A 20,283-nucleotide genomic window follows, 5' to 3' on the forward strand; every position below is an offset into this window, starting at 1 on the left:
TATAGAGTGTGTTACTAGTTTTTGTAAATGTAATGAATTCTGCTTATTACAGGAGGCTTTAAAAACAGGAAAAGAACCCCCAGCTATTTGGAAGGTACAAAAAGCTTTATTACAGAAGTTTGTTCCTGAAATTCGAGATGGGCAAAGAGAATTTGCTGCTACAAATAGTGTAAGCAAAATGCTTGTGTATATTAGCCTTCATTTTTTTTTGACAGTGATCCTGAGGAAATATAGAATGATTTAAACATTTTATGTTGAGCATTTCTAATATAAAATAGCATAAAGTTTGAGTTACAGAGTACCGGCACACCGCAGGTATTGCAGGTTCAGTTCTAGACCATCACAATACTGCAGTCTTTTTGCTGGTGGAAGGCCTTGCCTTCAATTCACTAAAAAACACAGTGTCTGTGAAATGTAGTAAAGCTTGGTGCATGTATGTGGTACTCTCTGTTGGACTGATTTTAAACTAAATTTACAAATACCAGCTAGTTAAAACTAAATCATTTCATACTGTTGCTTAACCTTTACTTATTCTCTAATAAAGGAAAGAAATTAGTGCTAGTCTGTGATGAGATAGAGGGGCTCAGAGACCCTTATTCTGCCAAATACCCTGATTTACCAGAGGACTTACAGAAGTTATTCTTTTGTGCTCATGTACATGTTTACATGTAGTTATTACAGAGAGCATATGACCCTTAAAACCTCAAATATTTACTGTCTGGCCATTTATAGAAAACGTTCACTGGCCCCTCCTCTAGAGCATAAAGTTGAAGGAAAAGATGAAAGGTTGATGGAAAACTGTGTATGTCATGCTAAAATTAAAAAGCTCTGGATCCTGTAAGCAAAGGAGAGTCTTTGGAGGGATTTAAGTTGGAAACTTCATGAGAATTTTGAAACTGAATTACAAGACACTGTAGTTCACTTATAAATTGAAAGTCTGAACCTAACTTGTGGCAGCAGGGATGGATGAATGGATGGGAGGGGATGCGTTTGAGAAATTGAGTTTATTATCTTGATAGAACTTGAATGATGAACCAGTGCTAGGGGTGCTGTTTATTGAGAATGATTTCTGACTTTACAAGTATCATTGCTTGGGAGCTCATCTTAGAGATTATTTGAATTGGAAAAGAATCATCACAAAAATTCTTTTTTAGCCCTGACTGGTGTGGCTCAGTGTGTTGGGCATTGTCCTACAAACCAAAAGGCCACCAGTTTGATTCCTGGCAATTGCCTGGGTTGCGGATCAGGCTCTGGTTGAGAGAGAGCCTGTGAAAGGCAACCAATCAGTGAATCTCTTGCACATTGATGTTTCTGTCCCTCTTTCTCTCCCTCACTTCCCCTCTCTCTGAAATAAAATACTTTTTTAAAAACTTCAATGCAAAAGTTGACTCAAAATGTATTTTTTAGTATCATTGAGTTAAGTAAGCATCTGATCATTAGCCAAATGAGATTGCTTCTGTCTATGTATGGGGCCTGTCGTTAAGGACCATTTTTGTAGAGGGTGAAATTAGCCTGGCAAGAGCTGCATTTTGGAAAACTTGAAGGATGGTTATGTGATAGTCAAGCTGACAAAGTAATATATTCTGTGTATGGAATTTATAATTATGTAATTCAAAGTGGTCTTTTCCTTAGTACCTTGGATATTTTGGAGATGCAAAGAGTAAATACAAAAGGATATATGTGAAGTTCATTGAAAACACAAACAAAAAGGAGTATGTCAGAGTGTGTTCCAAAAAGCCAAGAAGTAAGCCTTCACAGACTATCAGGTATTTATTTTCTTATGTAATATATTTGTTTAGTAATTATTGGAAGGCTTATTGTTGCTGATGTCTTGTACAAAGAATTACATCAATTAAAAAGATTGATTTTCTTTTATTATATACGAGTCTAAGAATTCAGTGCCCTATGAAATAATAGATTCCTTTTGAAGTGCCAAGACAGGAATTGTGAAGCTCATGGCTATTTGTAGTGGGACGGGGCCCTTTATTTCCTGAGTCCTTCGGTGTTGTCGCCCTAATGTAATAGTGAGGGAACAAAAAAGGATTTGGAGACAAAAGGTTTGAGTCTAGGTGTTTGTGACAGAGTCAGATAACCTTCATTGTATATAAAGTGAAAATATTAATGATGTCAAGTTTAAAGTAATATAAATTTTGAGAAAAAATAAGACCTGTATATTATTAAGCAAGTATACAGTAACCATTATATATTAATGTAACTCTGAGTCATCTGGAGCATGAATCTGGAAGATTACCTACACACATGCCCTGTGATCTGTATGGAAAAGGAAATATAACTAGTTATTCTCAGTCTAGTGCAAAGAAGGTCTAGTTTGTTTGTTTAAAATTTGTTTAATCTTTATTGTATTTTCTTTCCATTACTATTTAGTCCCTTTATACCCCCCTCCCCCAGCAACCACCACACTGTTGTCCATGAAGGTCTAGTTTAATTAAAATTCTAACTCATTGGAAACAACCCACCTTATTTCTACAATGAGTTTGATCCATTCAAGTCTCTAGAACTTGCACCCAGTAAATCTTCTTAGGAGACTCAGGATAGATGGAGTTGTGTCTCCGTATCAAAACCTGCAGCACCTGTGAGAGTTTCTGATGTTCAGAGCTAGATGTGGCTATTGGGTTTTATCACACATTATTTCCCAAAGCCCATTGACGATCTGTCGTACAACCTCATACTTGGGAAAATGAGTTCATAAAGGGACGGGGGATGGAGAGAGAGAAATAGTGATTGAATTAGTAGTACCTTAATAACTGATTATTGAATGTTAATAGTTAAAGAATGTATTTCCAGAGAATTGGGGGGGCGGGAATCATCATTGGAGACATATAGGACTTGGACTTTATTTTGTAGGTATTGTTAGGGTTGTTAAACTTTTCTTCTCTAGTGTTTCTTTTTTTAAAAAAATTAAATATGTTACTGTTTATGCTATTACAGTTTTCCCAGTTTTTCCCATTGCCCTCTAGTCCACCCCCCAACTCCGACAGTCAATCCCCACACCGTTGTCCATGTCCATAGGTCATTCATACATGTTCTTTGACTAATCCCTCACCTTCTTCCAACCAGTCCCTACCTCCCTCTTTGTTTTCTTTTGTCTAATTTATTTTAATTTAACAAGATTTTCGTCTGTTAATGAAGTCTGTTTATAACATTGCAGAACTGTTCAGGCTAAGCCTAGTAATAGCAGTAAAACTTCTGATCCTCCAACACCAAAAACGACAACTACAAAAGCCCCTTCCATAAAACCCAAAGGTAAACAGCTGAAAGCAAAGGCTGAGCCACCACCAAAGAAACGGAAGAAATGGAAGGAAGAATTTTCATCGTCCCAATCTGAGTCATCTCCTGAAATCCATTCTAGTAGTGATGATGAGGGTGAGTTCTCCATGAAATGAATACCTTCGTTACTGAAATTATCTGCATAAATGGGGATGAGCAGTGATGCTGACAATTGAGGACTGACTTATTTTTAGGGGATTTACTTACCTATTAAGTTCTGCTTAGACTTTTATAAAAATAAATTCACTTTCCCTGAGCACGGGTTGCTTACACATACAGCTTTGTGAAATAGAAACATGCGGTGAAGTGAACGAACGTTACAGGTTCTGGCCTTAGAATGCCACCAGTTCTGTCACCTCTGGGTAGGATGAGGGTTAGATCACATTATTTACTTAGAGTCCTCTGATTCTAAGCTTCAGAGTTTGTGTTTATGCTAGAACAGGACAGCCTAGGAACAGCAATTCTGAAGCTATATATGTATAATGTATATATCCACATATATGAAATCTTCATTATCAATTATAAATGTATACTACTATAATATATAGTATATAATATATACTATAATGCATACTGCCACTAGCCAGCTGGTTGCCGATGGCTAAGCTAGGCAACCGCTCTGTGCCTTACTTGTTGTAACATGAAAAGGATGAAATAGATCAACAGCTATCAATTTTCTTTATTTATCTTAGAACTATTGTACATTCTTAAAAGCAAGGACGCCAAAGGACATTTATGTAGGCTGGATATAGATTTTACTTTATTAAAAGTAAAACCTGAGGTGCTTGTAAAACACAAGAGTGCATCAGTATTTAACTGTATAATATACACAAGAAATTTCAAATGTTTCGGTAGTCTAGAGCAAAGGTGCAAAGTATGGCCAGAGAGCCAAAACTAATCTGCAGCCTATTCTATAAATACAGTTTTATTAGAAAACTGATCCATTTGCATATTCTCATAAAATTGTTTTCCAACTTAAGTGGCAGGTTTAAGTAATTATTACAGAGAGCATATGACCCTTAAAGCCTCAAATATTTACTGTCTGGCCATTTATAGAAAATGTTTGCTGGCCTCTCCTAGAGCATAAAGTTGAAGGTAGGAAGGAAAAGATGAAAGATTGATGAAAAACTGTGTATGTCATGCTAAAATTAAAAAGCTCTGGATCCTGTAAGCAAAGGAGAGTCTTTGGAGGGATTTAAGTTGGAAACTTCATGAGAATTTTGAAACTGAATTACAAGACACTGTAGTTCACTTATAAATTGAAAGTCTGAACCTAACTTGTGGCAGCAGGGATGGATGAATGGATGGGAGGGGATGCGTTTGAGAAACTGAGTTTATTATCTTGATAGAACTTGAATGATGAACCAGTGCTAGGGGTGCTGTTTATTGAGAATGATTTCTGACTTTACAAGTATCATTGCTTGTGAGCTCATCTAAGAGATTATTTGAATTGGAAAAGAATCATCACAAAAATTCTTTTTTAGCCCTGACTGGTGTGGCTCAGTGTGTTGGGCATTGTCCTACAAACCAAAAGGCCACCAGTTTGATTCCTGGCAATTGCCTGGGTTGCGGATCAGGTCCTGGTTGAGAGAGAGCCTGTGAAAGGCAACCAATCAGTGATTCTCTTGCACATTGATGTTTCTGTCCCTCTTTCTCTCCCTCACTTCCTCTCTCTGAAATAAATAAAATACATTTTTAAAAACTTCAGTGTAAAAACTGACTCAAAATGTATTGTTTTTAAATCCTACTTAGTAATGGTTGTTTAGATATGTGCTTATCAATATTTCTAAATAAATTCAATGCTTTTAGTATATAAGCAAAGCATTATACATAATTTTTGCAGTTAGCATTCCTACTTCCTGTTTAGAATACAGAGGTTTGGGTTCTGAGCTTACATTAAATTCCCCAAAAGACAATGAAGATAAAATTTGTTTTTCCTTCTTAAATGATAAAATTTGTTTTATTGGTAACATGAGTTACCACTAGGTGTCACTTAAAGTTAGGCAAAGATTTCTAGTACTTTTTATTAAAAAAGGAAATATTAATAATAAATACAGATTTATAAGCTGATGGTTTTCAAACTTTGTTTCAGAACTTCTTTATAATCTAATGTAATGAGGATTCGAAAAACACTTAGCTTTTTGTGGATTAATTGATATTTGCTAAATACCATCAATTAAATAGAAATTTTAAAAATATTTAAAATAAACCTATTAGATATTAATATGTTTTTTGAACAACTATATGTTCTTAAGATAACAGTATTTAGAAGAGTAGCATTTTCATACTTGCTTCTACATTCAGTTTGTTACATATTTTGGTTCAAGCATGTGAAGAAAACCCAGCCGTACACAGATATGTAGTTGGGAAAAGGAGTGTTTCAATTACCTTCTCAGATAATTATGGATATTTTTATTTGCTATTCAAGGAAAGTTTTTTAGTCAATAAACTTCAATTTTTCTTACTTGTTACATTAAAACCTTGGTTTATCCTACCTTTTGAATATGTCTTTAATCCATAAATGATTTTATAACATTTCATTGGTTAAGTGAAAATACTTGTTTGCTCACTGACATACATATTCTATTTTTTTTTTTTCACTTTTTAAAAAAATTTTTATTTTATTGATTATGCCATTACAGTTTTTTTCACTTTTTAAAAAATCCTCACCCAAGGATATATATTTACTGATTTTTATAGAGAGAGGGTGGGTGAAAAAGAGAAACATCAATCGACTGCCTTCCATATGTGCCCCAACTGGGGATCGAACGTATAACCCAGGCATGTACCCTGACAGGGAATCAAACCCACAACCTTTTGGTGTGTGGAATGATGCTCCAACGAAGTGATTCACACTTATGTAGGGCCATTTTTTCCCATTTTAAAAAGTTGTAAAGCATAACAAAATTTTCTGTGTTAACCATTTTAAAGTGTTATAATTCAGTGGCATTAATTATATTCACATTATTATGCAACTACCACAGCTATTTCCAAAACTTTTTTCCATCCCAAACAGAAACTTTGTAACTATTAAGCCCCTATTCTAAATGTCTCATATAAGAGTATCTGGCTCATTTCAGTTAGCATGTTTTCAAGGTTCATCCAGGTTATAGCATGTATAAGAACTTCATTCCTTGTCATGGCTGTGTACTATTACATTGTAAGCGTATGCACTGTATGTTCATTTTGTTACCTGTTGATGGACACTTGGATTGTTTCCACCTTTTGGCTATTATAAATGATGCTGCATCAAACCTTGGCATACAGATATCTGTTTGTGTCCTTCTTTTCAATTCTTTGGGGTATGTACCTATGAGTGGAATTGCTGAGTTATGTGATAATTGTATGTTTAGCTTTTTGAGGCACTGCCAAACTATTTTCTATATGGTTGCACCATTTTATATTCCTACCAGCAGTACATAGTGGTTCCTCTTTCTTCACATCCTCACCAACAGTTGTTCTTGATAGTATCTCATTGTGATTTTCATTTGTAATTCCCTAACCACTAATGTTTTTGAGCATCTTTTCATGTACTTATTGTTGCAGAAATGTCTGTTGAAATCCTATGCCCATTTTTTAATTGGATCATTTCTCCTTTTCTTGAGTTTTAGGAGGTTTTTTGTGTATTCCAGATACTAAACCCATATTAGATAGTGTGGTACCTCAGTACTCATCATTAATTCATTCTGGAACTCGTGGCAAGTGCAGAATGATAAAGTATTGTTTCCTGCGGGGCAATGTCATGACTCACACAAGACCTAGTTAAGTGTAACGAATCCCAAGCAAGCGCTAAGTGCTGAAACATTTTTTCTTCTCAAAATGTGATGAGTACAGGATTTGATGAGGTCTGAAGCTGATGAGTACCGAGGTATAACTATATATGATTTTAAAATATTTTGTTCCAGTTTGTAGGTTGGCATTTCACTTTTTTGATAATGTCCTTTAATGCATGAGACTTTGAAATTCTAATGAAGCCAAATATATTTTTCTCATGCTTTCTGTGTCATATTTAAAATTCACTGCCAAATCCAAGATCATAAAGATTTACTAGTACATTTTCTTGTAAGGTTCTATGGTTTTAGCTCTTACATTTTGGTCATACATGTTCAGGGTACCAAAACTAACATTTATTAATACCATCACTGTTTTCACTGATGAAGTCTTAAGTATTGGGACATTGCCAAGCTCACAGTGGTAGGTATGTTTTCCAGAATTCTAATTTTCCCTCTAAATTTCAAATTTTATTATTTGCAACAAATACTGTTGTTTTTTTTGAAGTAACAGATTAATTTCATTAATTTTTAAGAAAATGTTTGCTAAGTGCCTAAGTCTGAATAGGCCTGCTGTGTCTGTCAGTCATTCTTTCAGATAAACATGGTGCCCCATTGGGGCAGGGGGAAGTGTCTAGTTTATTTTGTGGCTCAAACAGTTGTATGGATGGACTTCCTGAACATTTCCATCATATTTCATAGCAGAAAATCTTTACATATACCTCTTATTTCATTACACTGCATATTACTATTAAGTTACTACTCAAGAGAAAAGATATAATACAATTAATTTTTACTGCTTTATCATGGACTAGTACACGACACTGGCTTTTTTTCCCCTTCAAATCCATGCCAGTGAGATGACAAAATCATGGCAAATACATGGCTGCTAGACAGTTTTGGTGTTGCTCCCTTGATTCACGCTAAGTAAGGCACCAGCAGTTTTACCCCGCATTTCCAAATGTCAGCAGAGTAAAAAAGGTATATAACATCTTAATATTATGAAACAGTTTTGACATCAAGAGATCCCTGAAAGGGTCTTTGGGAAGGCCCCAAAGATTCCATGGACCATACTTTAAGAACTGTTGTTAAAATCTGTGATAATGGTTATACATTGGAATGGGAAAAACAAAATTGAGATACTTCTAATCTTGCAGTTCTTGCCATTGAATTTTAGAGAAATTTTCTCTAAGCAAAGGCTGTTTCTATTAATTTTTTTTAATTTCTAAAAAATTTAAAAATTAAAAAAATTTAATAGAATTTTTAAAAAGATTTTATTTACCTATTTATAGAGTGAGCAGAAGAGAGTTAGAGAAACATCAATGTGCAGTTGCTTATTGTTTGCCCTACTGGGGGACCTGGCCCACAGCTCAGTCATATGCCCTGATCAGGAATCAAACTGGTGACCCTCTGGTTCATAGGCTTGTGCTCAATCCAGAGAGCCACACCAGCCAGGGCCCTAGTCTAGAATCTTATAGTGATACAAGTGTGGAAGTGAAAAGAAGAGATATCTGTTAACTCCTTTGCTAGATGTCTTACAGTTTCTTTACTACTTAAATACAGAGAACCATCATTCTGGAGTAGCACAACCTAGCACTGATGTCCATGTTGGGCTGGGGTGGACAAATTGGGTCCAGTGAGGCTGATATTTCCACTTCAGAGTCACCTAGGAACCTTAAGTATGTTTAAGTTTCATTGCAACAACTTCCCCACCAGAAGACTTGTGTTTTAATAAGTCTAACAACCTGGGGGGTGGTTTGTTTTGTTTCGTTTTGTTTTCCTTTAAAAGCTCTACAGTGATTGAGATGTAGAAACCATGTTTGAGAGTTTTCCACCTGGGTGATTTTAGGGCAGAGGGGGAGAATCGTAATTTGAGAAATTTCATCTACAGTCTTTCATCTGTTTATACAGTCATGTTATAGAGAAATATGCTTTAAATTTGTGAGGAAGGAATATTTAATATTTCATCTTTTCTCCCTCCCAGAATTTGATCCTCCAGCTCCCTTTGTCACTCGTTTTTTGAACACACGAGCAATGAAGGAAACCTTTAAGAGTTACATGGAGTTGCTTGTTAGCATTGCCTTGGACCCTGACACAATGCAAGCCTTAGAGAAGAGCAATGGTACAGTCTGCTAAGTAGTACTTTCTTGGGTAGTACTTTCTGGATCTTTTATTATTGTCTTTTAGTTATGTGTTTAATATATGTTTTTTAATATATACCTATACTATCAGTTAACAAATCCATGATATGTATATATATTCTATAAAATGGTAATTTCTTTTCATGAATTGCCTGGGTATCTGAACAACTTAATATTGGATGTATTTTTATCAATTTCTACTCATGGGGAAATTAAGCAACTACCCAATGGTTTCTTTCAATTCTAGAATCTTTATCATCCTCATAATATTTCACTAAATGTCTGTATTACATGAAAGATCCAGATATCAATATATTCTGTTTTCAAATAATTGGAAAGATGAATCAAATAATAATGGTATAAAAATAAAACTGTATATTTGTGTCCAGTAAAAGATATTTAACAGAGTAATTATTTTCTAATCTATTAACAGTAAAATATATTCATTGGGTTTATTCTTTAACATTATTCCTTTATATTCTTACATTAGTATTTTTTTTCTTATAGTAAAATAGAGATGGAATTGTCAACATAAGAAACATTTAAACCTATAGAGAATTTTTGGTTAGTTTATTTGAGCTAAACCGACAGCAATTGCTGGGAAGCAAAAGCTCAACAAGCTGAAATAATGCTACAGAGAATGGCAGTTTTGCACCTTAGTTTGTTTGTACATTACAATCAAAAGATGCCGGGTAACTAAGTTAACATAAAATCCATTGGCAATAGATTAGGGAGGCGGGAGTAAGCAAAGTGGGGAAACCTGGGATTGGATAAAAAGTAAAATGATAGACACTCTTACGCAAGTGGGTACAGGATAGATAATAGCCAGCGATTAGCATGATAACAGTAACAATGAAGGGATTTTTTGTTTCCCCCTGGTGCTTTGAGGGGTCTGGAAAGGGGAAATACGACATTTGAAAAGTATGTTGTTACAGATGCAAAAAGACAACAGACAGGCTCGATTAAGGTAGAGACTAACTTCTGTTAGGCAAAAATTCTGGCCCAGGACCTGACTACCTGCCATGAACTGCTTTTAGTTAGGTTTAAAATTTTTCTATGTGTTTAGTTTAAGTGTCTGAGTTTGAGAGGCCACCAAGCAGGCCTCCCCTCAGCTTGTCAGGGTTTAGTATATGGCTCCTTTTTTTCCCCACATCTCCTTTTCCTCGTAAATCAGTCCAAAGTAGGCACTGATAACCAACCTTTTGGTTGGATAACGGTCCATTTTGCTAGGAAGGCTTAGTTCCTAGGAAGTTCCCATGTTAGTGTTTGTCTTATTGAGTGATCTATCACTAGGAAAGGGGTAAGACTAACTTTGGATGGAAGTCTTGGCCAAATTTTTTCCAAAGTGAAAGGCAGGTAAATGGGAAGCAGTCAGGTCTTAAGAACCTTTATTAAGAAAAACTCTGGATCATTTCTAACCTGAGGCAGCAATTCAGATTTTGCTGCCTGTCTCATTTTTAAATATTTTGTATCTAGTGTACCATTCACTTACACATGAGATTGGGTTTTATTTATTATAGACCATTTACGTCCCAATGGAAGCACTCAGGTGCAGTTACTGATTTGATTTCCAATAGTTGTGTAATTGGAAGCTGTAACCTTAAGTTAGAGCCAAGGCTGTAAGAACACAATGGTTTAAGTTATAATTAGCATTTAAAAATCTCAGAGTCCAGGTTAACAGGAAGAGTTTTGTAAGTATATTTTTCTGTGCCTCAGCAGCAGTTATAGAAATGAGTATAAAAACAGCAGCCATGTTTTTATAGTCATTTCAGCTGGGTTTTTGGGGGGTTTTTTGCAGATTTTTTTTTTTTACATTTTCATTTCAGCTCTTATTTGAAGTAACAGTAGAATTTGTTGAGTTACAGGGTAGGCATATTTAGGGCAAACTATTTTTTTTAACCTTTATAAATTGTGCATCAGACTTCTAGTCAAGATAGTGGACTAGTCAAGATGGTGGAATAGGTAAACACAGCTCACCTCCTCACACAACCACATCGAAATTACATCTAAGCTATAGAAACAATAATCATTCAAAACCCTCATAAACAAAACTAATGGAAGTCCTACAACTACAAAATTGAAGAAACTGCATCGAGATTTGTAGGAGGGTCTGGTCCAATACCCACACATGGCAGATAAAAATCCAGAGGGCTATTTCTGGAGCCAGGGGTCCCAGCCCCACAACAGGCTTCCAAGGCCAAGGTTATAGTGCCAGAAAGATAACTCCAGTGACTTCTAGCTATAAAAACCAGCAGGGATTGAGGCTTTGAAAGACAGAAAATGCTGGGATCCCAGTCAGTTCTTAAAGGGCCTGCACAGACATGCTCAGATTCACTCCCTCTGACCCCCAGCCCTGGGGCAGCAGCTTAAAAGGCATCAGAGACATAGGGGGTGGAACTGAATTGTCTGGTATCATGGGGAGAGACAGGCAGCTTTCTCCCAGACAGATGTGCTGACAGAGACCATTGTTCTTTTCCTGAGCTCTGCCACCACGGAACCAGCTAGAGGGTGCCTATCTGAGGCTCCATCAACCTGGGTTGCACTGCTTACCCCAACCTGGTGACTTCCCTGAGGCCCCGCCCCACCCTACTCTCAGACCCACCCAAGCTGTTTCCTGGCTTTTCCATACAAATGACTTGTCTTGGCTCATGCTTCAGATTTTCCTAAATTACTCAAACAAGTAGCATTTAGCTTCTGTGAGCCCGGTACCTCTCACTAAGTTGCCCCAGGCCTGGCACTAAAAGCAGGTGGCTGTGGTTAACAATTTGGCCTCTACTAGGAACCTCTAAGCCCAGCACAAGTAGCAACCATCTGTTGATTGCTGTGTAGCTAATGCTGTGTGACCACAAAATGCAGCTGGTAGCTGACCTTGGATGTGCCAACAGAAATCAAGGCACAACTTCATACAGCAGAAGGCTGTACACAGCCCATATAGTGTCCACACCTTTAGTACCCAGCTTGGGTACTAGAGGAGGCTGGGTCACTGGACACCTACTATATCACACCTGGGAAATAGTAGCTCCACTTAATACTTAAAAGCAAACACAAGGAGGCTGCCCAAATGAAGAGACATACAATGGAACAGAACAAAACTCCAGAAAAAGAACTAAACAAAAATGGAGAAAAGCAATCTACTAGATGCAGAGTTCGAAACACGTGTTATAAGTATGCTTAAGCAACTTAGTGAGGACCTCAATAGCACAAAAAAGATGCAGTCAGAAATGAAGGATGCACCAATTGAAATAAAGCACAATTACAGGGAATCAGCAGTAGAATGGATGAAGCCAAGAATCAGATCAGCAATTTGGAAAATATGGAGGCAAAAACAACCAATTAGAACAGCGGTGGGGGTGGGAATTCACTCCCTGCCCCCCCCCCCCATGAGGATGGTGTAAGGCGCCTCTGGGACAACTTCAAGTTGCATCATAAGGATACTGTAAAGAGAAGAAAAAGCAAGAAACTGGAAACCTATTTGAAAAAAAATAATGAAAGAAAAATTCCCTAACTTGGTGAAGGAAACAGGGACACAAGTCCAGGAAGCACAGACAGTCCCAAAGAAGATGGACCCAAAGAGGCCATCCCAAGACACATAATAAAAATGCCAAAGATTGAGTACAATGAGAAGAACCTTAAAAGCAGTCATCTACTAGGGAACCCCCATAAGACTGTCAGCTGATTTCTCAAAAGAAACTGCATGCTGGAAGGGACCGGCAAAAATTATTCAAAGTCAGGAAAAACAGTACTACAGCCAAGACTGCCCTATCCAGAAAAGCTATCATTTAGAATCAAAGAGCGTATAAAGAGCTTCACAGATAAGGAGAAGCTAGAGGAGTTCATCATCACCAAACCTGTATTACATGAAATGTTAAAGGGTCTTCTTTAAGAACAAAAACAATGAAATGGCAATTAATACATATCTATCAACAATTGAATCTAATAAAATAAACAAGCAGAACAGAGCCCTGCCTGGTATGATTCAGTGGATTGAGTGCCAGCCAGCCTGGTCAGAGCACATGCCTGGGGTGTGAACCAGGTCCTTGGCTGGGAACATGCAAGAGGCAACCTTTTGATGTGTCTCTTGTACACTGGTGTTTTTCTCTCTCTCTTTCTTCCTCCTATCCCATCTCTCAAAAAATAAATTTAAAAAATATTTTTAAAGCAGAACAGAAAGAATCATAGATACAGAGAATGTTATGATGGTTGCTAGATGGGAGGGGGGTTAGGGGGATGGGTGAAAAAGGTGAAGGGATTAAAAAGTACAAACTGGTAGTACAGAATAGTCATGGGAATATAAAGTACAGCACAGGGAATAGAGAAGCTAAAGAACAGATATGCAAGATTCATGGATGTGGACAACTGGGGATTATCCGAGGGGGTGAGGGCTGGGTAGAGGGATGAAAAGGCAATTTGGGACAACTGTAATATAGACAAAGTAAAATAATTAAAATAAATACACATCTGTTTTTACAATAGCATTTCTTCTAAATTTCAGAACCTTTCAAGAGTAGTATTGATAGTCCAAAAGTTATTTTATATACCTTTAACAAAGAACATTTGGGCAGTATATATAAGGTTTGATAAAAGTCTAGGGAACAAACAAATACAATTATCAATACTTGAAGACAGTTAAAGACTGTAACATCAATTTGTAGGTACACAGGCCTTGTTTGTGTTTTGGGAGAGTCGACTCGGGTCTGGCTTTTCACTCCTGGGAAGCCTTTGATCTCCACTGTAGGTGGAGACAAGGGTCAGACAGGCAAATGGCCTTTCGCAGTGAGGCCCCTTCCAACAGTGTTGGATAGTCTTTAATTTTTTTTTTTTCAACAGACAAAAATCTTTCGGTTTTAAGTTGTGGTTTTTGAAGTCTTCGTCTCCCAGGAGTGTGTTGAGAAATGCTACTAATTTGTAGTCCTTATAAGATGGTTAATGAGCCCTTAGTACACATAGAATATCTCCTTTTAGTAAAGCTGACTTATATGTCCCGTTAGCTAGATTTATAGGGTGGCTACTACTGACTTCATAAGGAGAAAGGTTTATTATAAATTTCAGGTTGAGTACTGAGAGGAGAGCTCCTGGCCAAGGGAGATTAGAAGTCTGCATATTTAAGTTGAGTTTTTATTGTATTACTTGTATGTTTTACCAATCTAGAGAATTGGGGGTGACAGGCACAGTGAAAATGCTGTAGAATAGGCCAAATATTCTGAATGGTTTTATTGTTTGTTCCTTAGTCACCAACTTAGAGGGAATTCCCTAATTTGGAATTGAGTCTTAAAAAAATAATTTACCTCCCTTTAAAGGTATTGTTCTGTAAGGGAATGCCTCAACCCATACAAAATCATAACTAATACTATTTTTTCATTCTTGAGATGGTGGCATTTGGATAAAATCCAATTACCATATCTGAAATGGATCTAAAAGGAATGGGAAATGTTCTGGGGACCCATGGAATAATTTTTGGCGCCTATAGACAGGACATTTGTTGTATACTTTATGACCTGTAGGTTTTCAGTAATTTTAGCTCATACATGTTAAAAGTATAGTATAGGTAATTAAGCTTCTATAGGCAAGATTCAGTTCTGATTAGGGGTTCAAGCCAGATCTGTTTGCCTGGAACAAAGTTTTCTTTTTGTGTTGCCATATTCCGCCTTTTTTGTTGTTGTTGTTATTCATTGAAACTATTAAAGAGAGGTAGTTTTTTTTGTTGTTGGTTTTTGTTTTAATTAGTAAGAAGGAGCATTCTCAGGTTTATATAATTTGGCCTTTTAATGCTGTCTGTCTAGCTGCAGCATTGGCTAAATTTCCTTTTGCTTTCATGATGGTAGCTACAGAAAGCCTTGAAATTTTTATAATTGCCAATTGTGTTAATTTCTGTATAACATCTAGTAATTTTGCAACACTTTATGAGCTGCCCTGAGAAAATTAAGAAGGCTTGCTTATTTAACAGTATTTCAAATTGTGAGCTGTATCAAAGGCATAGCTATTGTCAGTATAAATCCTGGCTATTTGATCTTTAGCCAATTGAAAAACTTCATTAGGCTTTTTGGGCAGATTTTATTTAAGTAAATAAGAATTGTATTATACCCATCATGGAACTTAATGTATATCCAGCTCAGTAACATTCCTGTTTATTTTTTCAAAGATGCATCTGTAAACTGAATTAAATCAGCATATTAAGGAGTTCCTATAAACCATTCCCAGGAACAAAAAGGTGGCCTAGTCAGTTTGATTTTAAGAAGACATATAGGGGCCGGGCCATTAATAAGAATTTGGAGTCCACCTGTGACAATATCCAGTCAAAACTGAGGAATCCTCTGATCTGTTTTATTGTTTTTAAAGAGTAAAAGCTATGCTTCCTTTGAGGCGTTCAGGGTTAATTAGCAGTCCATCTTTAGGTATTAGATAACCAAAACTACTTTACTTTAGGTAAACAGAATCGCTCATCCTTTTGGGAGTCTAGTGATTTCCTAGACCATAAATTAAATCCTTCACATATTGGATTACAATGGAATTTCTAGGAAATTTAACATTATTTAAATTAGCTTTTAGTATTTAAGACATAGTAAGTTGGGGCTTAAGTCCCCTATATGCCTGGGGCAATTCTGTCAAGTAAATTTGTAATCTTCCCAGGTGAAAGCAAAGAGGTATATAACTAGAACGTAGTTATTGTTATTTTGGCAAAGCTTCCCAAGTAACTTCAAGCATCTCAAAAAGTTTTATAAGAAGAGAATAAATTCTTGGGGTATTTTAGGGCCCATGGGAATGACTCAAAGTTATTTCTTGACTAAAAAGTTCTCTTAAAATGTAAACTTTGGGAAGGTTTGTCAAATATACTTAACCAAAAGACCATAACATAAACCTTTTTGTAATTCCAGAAACAAATCCATATTTTATGGTAATAACTCTAAAACACATTAATCAAACTTACGCTGGTTTTAATATGAAATATTTTGTCCAGACCATAGGATCCTGCTTTATTTACATCAGTATTTACCATAATTTCTTTAGGCCAATAAAATATCATACCCTGAAATGCCATCCAGGGGCGGGGGGAGCACATGATATACAGATGAACATATATTACATCAAGACCATACACATAATCTGCATTACTAATTTTTATAGAAAAGACGAGCAACTTTAGCTGCTTAAGGTTTTAGCTTAATGTTACAAACTTAAATTTTTCACAAACTCCTAGGACTACACAATTTTCTATAATATTACAGCTTTCACAATTTTACAAACTTAATCCATTCAGAAGTATCTTTAGAACTCTCTTCCTTTTCTCTGAAGAATGTTTTCATTTTATGCCTTCTATTATCAAAACCATTCAATGTCTTTCCAATGTAATTTTAGTTCTTAACTTTTAGAAACTATTTCAATTATAACCAAAAATAAACAGTATTCCTTGGGTTGACTTTTATGAACACAAGACCTATAAAAACATAGGTTCCTCTATTGGCGAATAAGCTTACTTTCAAGAAACATGCCCCTAACAAAGACATTTATTAACAAGACACTCATTAACAGCTTCAAATCCATTCCACAGCCTCTTTGCAACAAAAGCCAAAAGCAGGGGAATCCAAGACTTGTCTAGCAATCAGTGTCTTAGCAATTCAAAAATATCTATATACCCAATAACTTTAATCAAAATTCACTAATTTAGCCCTAGCTGGTGTGGCTCAGTGGATTGAGCTCCAGCCTTTGAACCAAAGGGTCACCGGTTCAGTTCCCAGTCAGGGCACATGTCTGGGTCACAGGCCAGGTCCACAGTGGGGGTATGCAAAAGGCAACCACACACTGATGTTTCCCTCTCTCCCTTTCCCTCTCTAAAAAAAAAATAAATCTTTTTTTAAAAAGTTCCATTTTAAAAAATGACTAATTTAGAAAGGAATAGCTGAAATAAATTGATTTGGTCAGATTTGGCTAAGGTATCTTCCCCAACCCTTTTTATAAGATTTACCATTCAAAATATTTTCATTTTAAGAAATGGTCCACCTGGCTGGTGTAGCTCAGTGGATTGAGCGCGGGCCTGGGAACCAAGCAACCACGGTTCGATTCCCAGTCAGGGCACATGCCTGGGTTGCAGGCCAGTTCTCTCCTTCTCTCCTTCCTTTCCCCTCTAAAGATAAATAAATAAAATATTTTTTAAAAATGGTATCAATAATTTAAAAAAAAAAAAAAGAAATGGTCCAGATAACAGTTCTTGGAGACCAAGTATTTGCATTTGAAACACAGACTTTGGTATCAGTCTTGGTGGGGGGGGGGACTAAAGGGGTGGCATTTATTATCTTCAGAAGCTGCTTTTAGCTCTGAGACAGTCTCTAAAATTTCTTATTAACTACTTAAAAGAATTTAACTGCTTTGAAAAGATTCCAATTTCCAAATCAAGATGTGCTGCTTATTCATCCAGTTTAATTTTAGAGCCACCATTTTTCTAATTTTGAATGCAAAAAATTAATTTAGGCATCAGAAGAAAACTTATTTGCTATTTTAAGTTTATATCATTTCTAATAGTTAAATGGTCCCATTTCTGTAATGTACTTGCACAACAAGGCATCCTACAAGGAATATTAAAGAGGGCTGGGGTCTGGGATTTTCTGGCCTTGGAAGCACAACTTCCCATCTTAATTTTAGTTTTATTTTGGAATCTGGAGAGTCAGCACGTCAGACTGTCAGAAGGCAATTCCAATTGAAAAGCCAAAATTAAAACCAGACACCCATTTTTCCCTCCAGTCCCACCTCAAACTGGGTTCTGTCAACCCTTAATCTCAGCTCCACTGCACAGATTTTAAAAGACAGGCCAAATAAAGCCAGGCCCTCACACCTTAAAACAGGGAAGTATGGAATTCCACCTGAAACACCCAGGTTCGCCCTTTGCAAAACGGGGAGCTGGTGAGGCACAATAAGCCTCTGTGGGTATCTAGCAAGAGGGTGCGTCTGCAAAGTGATCCTGGTTGGGCTTTGGAATCCTGCCAGCTACGCCAAATGAATGTCAATCTAAGAAGCATTCAAACCTGTGGAGAATTGGTTAGTTTATTTGAACCCAACTGACAATTGCTGGGAAGCAAAACCTCAACAAGTTCAGATAATGATACAAAGAATGGCAGTTTTGCATCTCAGTTTATACATTACAATCAAAAGAGGAGGGGTACGTGGGTTACATGAAATCCTCTGGCAATAGATTAGGGAGGCAGGACCTCGGATAGAAAACAAAATGAGACACACAGATGGGTACAGGACAGATACTAGTCAACAATTAATGATAATAATGAGGGGATTTGTGTTCTCCCCTGTGGTTGAGGGATCCAGAAAAGAAACTTTACATTCCAAAGGTGTGGCAGACCCTGGCCAGCAGAGTCCACCTGTTGTGGCTGATGTGAGAATGAATGCATAGGCGACAATAATCCTGTGGAGAAAAAGGGAACAGGCACGACTGCTCTCTCAAGGGGAGAGTGCCTATGGGGGCCTCGGCCACTCCCTCAAGAGGGGAGAGCCCCAATCCTTGCCTAGACAGGCTTTTATTGTTTTCCTGGGGTCTTACATCATAGAAAGATTTATTATGTATTACATAGAATATTGTTTGCATTTTAGGTACAATCAAGAAAATGAAAATAACATGCAGAGGGGAATGACGATGAGCTGATTAGCTCTGTCCTTGGGAGAACTCATACAGGCTTTGGATATTACCTTGAAGACAGACAATACACATTTGTTGTTTTAGTGATGGACAATAAACTCCATCACCCAACAGCAAGCAGTAACAATCTGTATGCATTTTCTAGGCCTGATTCCCACGGGAAAACTCGGTTTGAAGGTCTGGCTCCTGCCCCCCACTTTGCTTCTGTAGGTTTTTCATACAGAGCTGAGTCACATTTGCCAGACTGAAACAAACCGGTCCCCTACACAAGGGTATCTGGTCACAGGTGCAGAAAGACAACAGACAGGCTCAATTAAGGTAAAGGCTGACCTTTGTTAGGGAAAAATAATGGCTCAGGTTTTTTTCCCCCTAACAAATATAGATACCAGTTATGAGCTCCTATTTGTTAGAAAGCTTTAATTTCAAATAAACTATTGGATATGGACTTAGACCAAGATGGAGGTGTAGGCAGACACACTGCCTCCTTGAACAACCAAAAGAAGAAAAACAATAAATTTAAAAACAAAACTAGAACTGCCAGAAAATCTAACTATGGAAGTCCAACAACCAAGGAGTAAAAGAAGAAACATTCATCTAGACCAGTAGGAGGGGCAGAGACAGGCAGCAGGGCGGAGAGGACTCGTGGTAAGGTGGTGCCTGGAAGATTTCAGACTGGCAGTCCCACATTCAGGTGCAGATAAACTGGGAAGAACGAGGGAGTGAGACAGACCTTGCAACCCAGGGTTCCAGGGTGGGGAAATAAAGCCTCAAAGCCTCTGATTGAAAGCACATGTGGGGGTTGAGGCAGCAGGAGAAACTCCCAGCCTCACAGGAGAGTTCACTAGAGAGACCTACAGGGTCTTAGAACATACACAAGCCCACCCACCCAAGAATCAGCACCAGAAGGGCCCCATTTGATTGTGGGTAGTGGGGAAAGTAACTGAAAACTTGCAGAGAGTGGAGCAAGCGCCATTGTTCCCTCTCAGATCCCTCTCCTATATACAGCACTAAAATGCAGTGACATGGTTGTCCCGCCCTGGTGAACACAAGGCTCTTGCCCCTTACTACAGAACGTGTGCTGAGGTGGGAAAAAAAAAAAAAAGGCCCAAATGAAAGAACAGATAAAAGCAAAGCTCCAGAAAAAATAACAGCTAAAAAATAACAGCTAATTGATGTAGAGACAGCCAACCTATGAGATGCACAGTTCAAAACATTGGTAATCGGGATGCTCACAGAATTGGTGGAATATGGTTGCAAAATAGAGGGAAAAGTGAAGCCTATGCTAAATAAAATAAAGGGAAATGTATAGGGAACCAACAGTGAAGGGAAGGAAACTGGGACTCAAATCAATGGTGTGGACCAGAAGGAAGGAACATCTAATCAAAAAAGGATGAAAAAACAATTCAAAAAATGAGGAGAGGCTTAGGAACCTCCAGGACATCTTTAA

The 20,283-nt window shown here is 37.2% G+C and overlaps 2 protein-coding genes across 4 annotated transcripts in view; one reads left to right on the forward strand and one right to left on the reverse strand.

The window, feature by feature from the left end:
• Positions 1-20,283, reverse strand: part of CCDC73 (coiled-coil domain containing 73) — a 310,502-nt gene that overhangs the window by 218,801 nt on the left and 71,418 nt on the right. The gene's annotated exons all lie outside the window — the stretch shown is intronic.
• Positions 1-20,283, forward strand: part of QSER1 (glutamine and serine rich 1) — a 68,757-nt gene that overhangs the window by 35,384 nt on the left and 13,090 nt on the right. For all 3 annotated transcript variants that reach the window (XM_037128211.2, XM_037128212.2, XM_037128213.2), the window contains 4 exons: positions 53-169; positions 1,633-1,766; positions 3,170-3,384; positions 9,043-9,180. In XM_037128211.2, the coding sequence (XP_036984106.2) occupies positions 53-169; positions 1,633-1,766; positions 3,170-3,384; positions 9,043-9,180 (604 nt within the window). The remainder of the gene's footprint in view (positions 1-52; positions 170-1,632; positions 1,767-3,169; positions 3,385-9,042; positions 9,181-20,283) is intronic.

Source organism: Artibeus jamaicensis, unplaced genomic scaffold, assembly GCF_021234435.1.
Source record: "Artibeus jamaicensis isolate MK-2021 breed Jamaican fruit bat unplaced genomic scaffold, CSHL_Jam_final contig_797, whole genome shotgun sequence".
Classification (NCBI taxonomy): Eukaryota; Metazoa; Chordata; class Mammalia; order Chiroptera; family Phyllostomidae; genus Artibeus; species Artibeus jamaicensis.